At 37.2% G+C, this 10503-nt stretch overlaps 1 protein-coding gene across 1 annotated transcript; it reads right to left on the reverse strand.

Moving 5' to 3' along the window:
• Positions 1-913: 913 nt before the first annotated feature.
• LOC125072143 (apolipophorin-3-like) lies at positions 914-2433 on the reverse strand. Its single transcript, XM_047682665.1, has 4 exons — positions 2274-2433; positions 1975-2181; positions 1428-1586; positions 914-1132 (listed from the first exon to the last, which is right to left on the reverse strand). The coding sequence occupies exons 1-4, from the start codon at positions 2313-2315 to the stop codon at positions 983-985; spliced, it is 558 nt and encodes a 185-aa protein (XP_047538621.1). The 5' UTR covers positions 2316-2433; the 3' UTR covers positions 914-982.
• Positions 2434-10503: the final 8070 nt, after the last annotated feature.

Below are 10503 nucleotides of genomic sequence, written 5' to 3' on the forward strand. Positions count from 1 at the left end.
GACAAATTTAGATACTCAAAGGTTCCTTTTTATCAATTCTTGTGTTTAATAAGTAGTTTGATTCCAGTGTAGATGAGAGAATATAATGCGAAAACGAATTTTATATAAACTTACTTTTACGGACTGCAAATGTAAACATCATATAACATCACTCACTACGGATGGAAAGATGACAGACATGGCATTTCTGATAAAACGAATGAAAGGCCACACTTAGTTGTAGTAGGCCCGAATTAGTTGAGCGCTTACGATCTGCAGTGCCTCGTAGTCGACTAATAAATCGAAAGATGTTTCGTTCACGTAAAATACAAAGTAATGTCGGTACCTACTCAGTATAGCCCATGTTACCAAATTCATTTTCTTGACAACAGTTTTCGAGAAAGCATACATCTTCAACGATAGCATCCCTGGTATGAAAAAAAAGATTTGTGTAACTTCTCTTACGTAGAGAATAATTCGTTTTAATTTTTATGAGTTAATTTCGTTACGTTTACGCTAAAGTTTGTAATTTCGACCTAACTAAATACGCGTGCAAAGTAATCATCCAGTAGTCATAACTGTATGGCGTTTATAAAACATGACTGCGCTTAGATTTATTTAGACTAAGCTATTAGTGTCCATTTTGGGAATGTATACAAAAACAAACTAGCCTTATAGCACCTACTAGTATGTTTATATTTAAGCAACACACTGTAATGGAATTAAAGGATTAATAGAAAAATCCCGATATTGATAGAAAACTATTTAATAACATGTACTTATTTGAAAAAAAAAATTATAAAATTTCTTATTATTAAAAAAAATTGTTTAGTGTTCTTCAGAAAATCTAATAATAATTTTGATGTGTAGGTCGTTAGTTTAACCGTTAGGTCCTTTTTCTCCTGGCTGACTGCTCTGGTAAATAACTTCCTCATAATAATATAACTATTTTATTAAAGACATATTATGTTTATCACAAAAGGGATGGACGCATCGCGCGCGCTCACTGCTTGTTGGCGACTTCGTGCAGCTTCTTCTGTACCGCCTCGGCTTGCTTGACGAAATCTTCGTAGGCCTGCTTGATCTGAGGCGCCAGCTTCTGGTTGGTCTGCTCCATGTTAGCACCGATTTCCTTGGCCAACTTTTGGGATTCCTGTGAACGACAATTGCTGTATTTGTATCAGATGTACGAATTCTTATGCAATGTTTATGTACGTAAGTTGTGAATAGTATAGTGAACCGGTGGTAGCTTTACTTTAAATTGTTTGTTAAATGACGACTCAAAAGTGCTTGTAAAAGCCTACTTGAATGAAGTATATTGTGATTTGATTTGATATATAATATCTTTTTTTTTTGCCTGCGTGTTGGTCGCTGACTGTGGTGGACTATTAACGATCACTGCTAAAGTTAATAATGCTAACACACACTACAATGTTCCTCATACTGACCTCTGCGGTTTTCGATAAGGCGTTTCGGAATTTCTGCACCAGTTCGTTGGCTTGCTGCTCCACGTCGGGATGCGCTTTACGTAACTCCTCCGCTGTGTGTTCCAAGTTGGCCTTCGATTGTTCCAAAGCCTCTTTAGCCTTTCCACTGGCGTCTTGAATCTGATTCACAACAAACGGTCTACTTTACAACATGATCACTAAAGAGCTGGACAACACCTGGCGCGCCCGATTAGAAATTTAAAAACACTTTTACTTTGTAAAGTCAATTTGAATATTAAGTTAACTAGCTATGTATTAAAATGAACCGTTTCGAGTTTTCGAGAAACGGTTAATTTATATCATTTATACAACCCTGTTCCGTATAATACGCATAATTTGTAATACTTTTTAGTGTTTAATATTCTTATCACTGGAATAAAATAGCAGAGTATCTCAATCGCCTGTGTAATAATCTTGACATTGGGATCGGCGAGCGAGCGATAACAAGTTCCAGCCTCTGAGCCGCAGCCGTGCGATAAGAGTAGTTAGGTTAGCGGAGGCCACTTACCGCGCCCTGTAAGGTGCTGGAGAACGACGAGAGCGACTTCAGTACGGAGTCCGAACCTTCTTTCAGCACCTTGTTAAATTCCTGGGTATTCTTCGAGTTGGTGATTGCATTGAATTGCTCAGTGATAGTTTTCTGGAACTCAGCAGCATTCTTCTCGACATCCTGGAGGAGAGTGGGAGCTTCGCGGCGGACTTGTCTTGCTGATGCCTAAAGATAAAAACAATGTTAGAAATATTACAAATTTATAAGGACTGCAGAAATAAACAAAAACACGAGAATAAAAATCGACTATAACTTACAAATGCCAAGCAGGCGAAGAAAAGAACAACGAACTTGGCCATTTTGAAGATGTGGTGCAGGGTAATGTTGGTATCTGGAGAGCCGAGGACAGTATGCTGGCTCCGGGAGTTACCACGCTATTTAAGTCGCGGTGCGGCGGCCGAGGGGCGAGGGTCGCGGGGGGCGCAACTGATAGCGGGTCTCTGGGGAGAAATTTTCCTGCACACGGTAAACACGGTCCGGCTGCCCTGTGCCCTGTTTACACAGTACAAACACATTAGCAATAATTAGGTAATGTGCACTTGCTATCTAATGGCCTGTAATTTGCAGTAGATAACAACGGCCCTGACCTAACATCCTCCTACAGATGCGACCGTCGATAGATCACGGCTCGGCGAGACGGAAGACTCGATCGATCTTATTATTGTAAGTACGTCGAGTATTCGCTTAAACTGTCACGCGAGAGAAGGCAATGTTTCGTAAGTTGTATCCATGTACTTATACGACCGATCATTGGTTAAAACTAATTTACGACAACTTTTATTGTAAATGTAAACTTTTATGTAAAAATAAAATTTAAAAAGATAGGTAATAAATATGGACGAATATCGACCCCGAATAACCGACTGGACGAATACTTACATTTAAGTATTATTTGTACAATTTAATAATAACAGAACATACTGATTGTCGGGTTGAATGAAGTACGAAAGAACCGAAATATGTGTCTTCTTAATTAATTAATTTCTTACTCTATTTTATTCTTAAGTAATTTCTTACTCAGTTTTGCAAATGTTGAATCATTCAATACTAGCCTAATGTCAAGTTTTGGGTGTTTGAACTTGCGTGCGATAACGTCGGCTCGGAGTAAGCGCACGACGCGAAACGGGCTGCTGTCAGCTGAGCCGAATCACGTACTCGTACTCGTAGGTACGAGATGAGATACTGTTTATTTGACTTCGTTCAAAATTTTTAGATACTGTCACTTGTAGTGTGCGATCCTCGTCAAAGGTTTCGTGATTCGGTAATTACCAGCATAGACAATATCATCACTGATATACTAATTAATTATAATAATAATACTTTATTTCAGATTAAACAATCCATATTAAATTAAAATTAACATTAAATTCAAATTAAATTAAAAAATAATAACAAATAAATTAAAATAAATAATTAAAATTAAATAGATTAGTAACGAACGCTTAAACTATGTTAGTACTTAATCCTAGAATTAGACCCGCTTCACATGTACACCATTCCAGTGCTCCCAGAAGTGACTGTCCAATTTACAAGCCAATGTTGAAATAACCTCTAAGTTATTAATCGAAAATATAATTAAAACAATATTCCCAATTGAATCGGTGAATAGAGTGGTCCAATATATCCACACTGATTACACAACAAATAGTACAAGATGAATCCTTTGATCGGATCGGAAGTGCGTTGAGGAGGGCGGACTCGCCGTACTCAACTTTTATTATTTATTCGGATCATTTCTTTTCCAAAACGAGTTCTACTTTCTAGCACGAAGGGGAAAAGTTTAAAAGGGAATTGTAATAAAACTTTTGAACTAAACAAAATAAAAAATGTTTATATATTATATCATATATTTTCTGGTGTTTAAGGGAGATTACCAGCATACTGCTGGCGCTTGTTGTGCTGCAGACTCGGCGGTACCTTATTAATAATACCAATATTTTCAGTGGTTTCCTTTCGATTTATAATTCTATTATTTAACTTATGCTTCACATATATTTTAAATAGCCTGAAAAGCATTAGTATTTGGAACATACTTAATAGTTATTCATTAATAGAACTTGGCTCAGGCCGTGCAGTATAAAGGAACAGCGATGCGTACAGATACTCTCGTGGGCTATACCCTAATAAAAAATATGCGGCGGAAGCCTCGACGACGAACAAGCTCTAGGGGCGACAAAACCTCTTCATTACAGGCATAAAGTTACTTTTAAACGTGACATAAGAGCAGCTGTAATCACCAATGTGATCGGTCAGCCGGTCACGCCCGCGGGTCGAGCGGTCGGAGGTCAGCGATAACAGAGAGCCCTCCGCGCTGAACGCTGACCCTCCGTACTCCAAGTGACACATACGTGATATATGCCACTAAAACGAGAATGATCGCTCATAATTTGTGAGTCGAGTCGAGGCGCAGGTATCGAGTTTTGAGTCAAAATCATAATCCTCATTCTGTAGAAGCATATCATTCGCTAAGTGATTGAGACACCAAATCGAACAGCGACCGGAATAAAATCAGACGGCTGGATTATTCTTACGGTTCTCTAACAATATTTGTATATCTTTACTTTGGAATGTTCCGTCTGAACAGAGAGACTCGCGAGCGACGAACACGGCCAGCTGCCCACTGGCGTCACGTCGTGGCATATGTCGATGGATGCGTTGCTAGGTTGGTACTAACTCTTGTAAGTGGGTGTTTCGTGTCCAGTGACTTTATTCGTCACAATATAAACATGTTTTCCTTTCCGAGCGAATACTTCGCTATGAATTAGCGGAAACTAGGTTGGTAGGCGGCGCTACCGCCGCCTTAGAATCGAATTAAAATAATACATATCATGAAGTCTATACCGGATCTTAAAGAAAGCCTTGAAACGAAACGGTTGTTTTAGCGCGAATCTGACATACAAACAGATCAACAAACGTCTCTCTGTATGAAGATTTAAAAATCAGTCATATCAGTTAATAGCGAGATATTGCTCCATCCTTAGCGACTCAGCGCGACGCGCGATTGGCGACGCTACGAGTGCGCAGCCAGTAGGCGACAGTAGGTACACATTTAATTATTCTGCTAATCATAACATTCGCCAAGTCCGACCCCTGGCGGTCAAGGACGCGCGCAGTTGTCAGCAAGCGAGATAAAGTGTAAATCAGAAATATCGCATTCAGCGCGGTTTACGCGTAATGCTATATTTACATTCCTCACCGCGGTCTATATCTCATAGGAATGTAAGTATGAATACTTCACACATTTTTTTTATTTTTGATGTCCTCTATTTAATTCCACCTCTCCTAAGAGCATGGAAGAAAACTACTGGATTGGAATTAGTGAGTTAGGTTTTACGAATAGGAGTACTGAGGGCGTTTACAGCGCTTATCGAAATAAAGCACTCTCTCACTGACTCAAATAAAATATCCTTAAAATTTTAGATTTATATAACTTTTAAGAATTAATCATTCCCATCGATAAAAAATACGTTCGTAATGTCTAATGTCAGAAATAAATACTAATAATTAATTCATAATAGCGACGTGATTTCTTTCAAATGGATCTTGAAAAAATTATAAGCAAAACTTTGCATAAAAATAAAAATATTCTGTGAATCGAGTAGACTCAAAGAAACACTTTTGAATTGGAATAAACATATAATTAAGTATTTGCTTTATTATATTCAAGCGGAACAGACTTTTACATGTAGGTACTCCGTCATGTTCTTATTTATTGATTTTTATTTTCGGGAAACATACAGCATAGTATACCTAACACACAAAAGTCTTACATAAGCCAAGCAAAGTTTCCACTGTTACATTAAAACTTGGAGTGAATCTAATAAGATAATATGATAATAATCAATAGATAAAATCAAAGTATATAAAATTAGTTTTTTCAACGGAATTGTATTCTGTCGAAAATGTTCCTTTTGAAAGTGTTTTCTTTTTTATGTGTTTTAGTCAAGCTGGCGCGCAATTGGACCGGCTGAATGTAGGTTGTGCATGTGGTTGCTGTCAGAGCGAGGAATGTACCCATCGTTCTCTGCCAAATATCTCTATAAACTCTGGTACTTGGTAGTTAAGCCCTACGACCGAGCGACGAGCCATGAAGCTTCGGTACACACATATTAGTTCAAGTACTTCAACACATACAGTCGGTACACTTCGTGTCCGATGAGATATCGAAAACATCGACAGAAAAGAAGCATTAGTACTGATTTTCATATCTCTAAATTAAAAATGACGAACTTCCGTACACACTTTCATGCCCAATTCACCCTCTTAGGTGACGGTGAATTTTCAAGAATCTATACATCCATTTGAGTCCACCCTACAGCAAAATAGGTGCGTTGTTATCAGTCATTTTAAGATCATTGAAACGTCGATGGTTACAAAAGTGCGGATGTGTTAGAGTAAGACTGAAATGACTTTGAACTGTTAGATTTGTTATGATCATGAAAGGCCCCCGCACCGCATCGGTATCAGTGCCAAGCGCTGGACTTTGCCATCGCCATGACTGTTCACGATAGCGTGAGTAATCTAGATGATGATAAGGTCACGCGTAATTAAACCAATAATAATTAGCAATTTAGCTTTGTTGTCTGTAAACAGAATAATGTTTAGTTTTACGCAAAAGGCGAGCGTCAGCGATTTATGATTACATAGCGAGTAGCGCCCGCGACTCGGTGCGACTTATCTTGTTGCGTAACATTTATTTTCATTCATATAGCACAAAGAGCTAAAAAGCGAACCCGTCATAAGAAAGGAAACGAGAACCAACGGGACCAACGCTAATATCCTCGAGCTAATAGACATTACCCAAAAAAGCTAACTCTACGGAAATCTTACGCTAAAATATTGTAATATGGAGGATATGGCATTAGAACTAAGCTGAACATATTATAGAGATGCTTAGCAGCTCTACAATACTTTATTTATGCAAATATAAATATGGTCGCTATTGACAATATGTTTAGATGAGACTGAAGGGTAGAGGTACGTCTTAATTATAAATTAAAATCTAGAACTTACGTATCTTACGAGTTGTAGATGAACTAACTGCAGCAGTCACGACGACGACAACTGGTGGGAAGAAGCGAGCCGACTGCGGCCGCGCCCCACGACTTCCTCGTTGACCACCATACTCGGCCTCGAGCCGTGCCCGCGGACAGGGCTGCCTCTACGTCGACTTGCAATTGTTACCAAATCCTGCATTTTTGCTAAGCTATAAGAAATTTTATTTCTATTCGAAGAACTGCTATAAAAAAATATGTCGCTGTGGGATAAAATTGTCTTGTGAATGATTTTGTAAGAATGAAGTTAATTCATATTTTAAAAACACCTTAATTCGTGTTTATTATCAGCAGACGTTGATTAAAATCAGATTAAAGTTCACATTGTATCTTTAGCAGAGTAATCGTTCTGTTCGTAAATACTCCGGGTAGATAAGCCGCATCTTAAGCATTTTGAAAAACCGTTTTTTTTACTGATCCGGTGTTACTCGAACCTCCTATATAATACTTTTCTTGCTTAGCTGCTCTAAAATCTTGTACCTATGGCCTTCACCTTTAAGAATTTCAACAAAAAATATCTTATATTATTTAAGCAGTTTATCTCAATGATGTGTTTTCAAATTAAATTAAACTAATGAATGCACCCGGACACGAAGGAGGCATCGAGGGCAGCTGATATTGTTATCGCGACTCGGCAAATACACGAGCAGGACTAGCATGCGGTATTGGTGCTAGTTGACCAGCCCGACTCTAGGACAAACGAGACGATTGCAAATGTACCTTAGAGAGTGCAATCACGATGATCGACTAGGTTTATACTAATTATAATTGAATTAAACAAAAGAGTGAATAGTTGGTATTTCAAGCATATAAGCTTACTATTGAAAGTTGAAACATTAACAGCTTATCTGCCTCATACCCACAATGAATGAATATGAATTATGAAATATCTGCGGACCTTTATTACAAAAACGAATAAACGAACCTTGCCATGCCTTGAAAACTTGGCGTTTTAAGTTATCCTTACTACTCGTGTTTATAAATTAATGAATGATGGTTCTGTCACAATGATCGATGCTATTGTGAACGTACACAATATTGTCGTAAATATGTTGAGACATAATTGTATAGCTGCTTTGTTAAATACATCCCGAATAGAGTTGTATGGCTAAAGATCTCTGAATGCCTTTCTCGGACCCATCCTGATCCTAAATTGTTTGTCCTTTGTGTCTTCAACTACCCTGAATCACTGCACTTATTCTTGTTTACATTTCATTTAAAAAATACCAATAATTAAACAAAACTACATAATTATCTTGTACTCGGAAATATACATTTCTTAAAAACCGACTCACGAATGGCTGCAGTCGGTTGCTAATTATTTATCAGTGATAACGAGCAAAATAATTATTTCATTGTATGCACCCGACGGGCAACTTATCGCCTTGCCAGCCCTGTGCGGCCCGGACCGGTCCGGCTCGGACCGACCGGTACCTATTCACTATTCACGTACTAAATACTCGCCGTGCCTTCATCGCCTATTGTGTCGCATACCTACCTGATCGTTATTGCGATGATAATATTTCGGTTGCTATTATCCTGGTGCTTTGTTATGGTTTGTTGGCGAGTATTATTGTAGGCTCCGTGACTGGAGTTAATTTTGTTTCTAATTTAAACTCATTTTAATACAACACATTTATTATCACAGGCACGCGAGGTGTAATACTTATACATTATACAAAATGCTACTATTAATACTTAATATAAAATATCGTATTAGTTTATACATATTTAAAGTGCGTCTATCTCTGCTGAGGTTCCGTGAAATGGCACTTCTGACTCAGCATATGTCACATGGTGACATATGCTGAGTCAGAGCCTCTTCGCAGATACGGTCCGGCCTTATTATATTTTCGTCTAGTTTAGAAAAACATACATATTACTTTTATATAAATTAACTTATATTATGATTTCCAAACTGGATACCGGTTCTGAACCTTTTATTTCTTAGAATATACTAAGTATATAGTAAGATTATCTTATACATCACAAGTATACATATGTATATTCTATAATGCGTGAATCGTTATATAATAATGTTATCGAATAACAAACATGAACTAATTCGAAGGTTTACGCTTCTGTATTGTCAAAAATAACTAAGTTATTATTAATAAATTAAAAGACTGTGCAGTTAGTGTGTCGCTAGTTTAACCAGAAATGTCATCATTTCTTCAAAATAACTTTACATGATAACAGTAAAATTAAAAGTGGTCGCTTAAGACATTCAATATAAATAAAAAAATATAGTCATTTTTTTGTGTTACTATTATTATCTAGAACTAAATTTTTCAAACGATTGTTACGCAATTTTAGCCATAAAAATAGAGGAATGGACAGCTTTCATAAAATTTAAGACGTTTATTACATTCGAACCTGTGCTCGTTGAATGAGATAATTTAACGGCCGATAAAGATTTCTATTTAGACTTGACCCTGTACGGCGGTCATTAATTTGAGAGTCAACAGGATATGTGACGATAGTCCAGTGACCTTGTTGAAGTCGACAGTTGCCTGGGAGAACATGGAAAGGATGATGAGAACATAAAAAATCGTTTATATTAACTGTGGCGGAGAACTCGGGGCGCTCGTTAGGGGACAGTCTGCATTTACTTGAAGCTGTTTGACGTGTATGCTTTTTAACTACGCAGCCCTTGTTTGCATTCATTGATGTATTTCTCGTAAACTTTTGCATATCTCTTGTAAACCTTATGTTCACATAACAACTTTTGGACTCAGTAAAAAAACCTTTGTAATTAAATTAACATTTTAAGATCGTTCGTGTAGGCCATTGACTACAAAACTTAAGTAACTTAAGTGCAGCGTGTGTACCAAATTTTATTTTTTTCAGAACCTTAAATTATTTGTAAAAAGTTAAGTCGTATGTTCCTTTTTGATATATACAAGTACTTCCTGACACATGTAACAATAAATAGAAACAGGTACATAATGGTGAGATAACTATGACTGGGTATATTTCATTTCCGAATCAAAGAAACTAATTAATAACAACTGACAAATGGTCCCTGAGTCCCGACGTTGCATTGATTGGAACAGATAACGGATTCAGATAGTCAGAGGCTAAACCTATTGTTTATCAATTTCTCGGAAAAGGCAAGCCGAGGGACTTTTTATTATTACTAGTCATCGAGATTCCTTCGTAATGATTATTAAGTAATTGACAAATTTTATTGATAACAGAGAAGAAAAATATACATAACTGTTTTGTCTTTACCCAATACTTTTAAATGGTTAACTTCATCATTACATTAATAGTTAATATATATTACTTGTAATGTTACGTTTAGCTTTACGATGGCCAAGTGGCTAGTCCATAAGGCTGCAGATCCCGAGAGCTGGGGTTGACATCCATGGTGAAACAATAAAAAGTAATAAGGTTTTCTTTGAAGATATTCTCAGAAGCGATATCTCCA

This window comes from Vanessa atalanta, chromosome 20, assembly GCF_905147765.1.
Source record: "Vanessa atalanta chromosome 20, ilVanAtal1.2, whole genome shotgun sequence".
Classification (NCBI taxonomy): Eukaryota; Metazoa; Arthropoda; class Insecta; order Lepidoptera; family Nymphalidae; genus Vanessa; species Vanessa atalanta.

Coding starts and splice junctions, on each gene's coding strand:
- LOC125072143 (XM_047682665.1), bottom strand. CDS start 2,315: ATGGCCAAGTTCGTTGTTCTTTTCTTCGCCTGCTTGGCATTT. Junction 2,182..2,273: donor TCTTCGCCTGCTTGGCATTT/GTAAGTTATAGT, acceptor TTTTATCTTTAG/GCATCAGCAAGACAAGTCCG. Junction 1,587..1,974: donor CCAGCACCTTACAGGGCGCG/GTAAGTGGCCTC, acceptor GTTGTGAATCAG/ATTCAAGACGCCAGTGGAAA.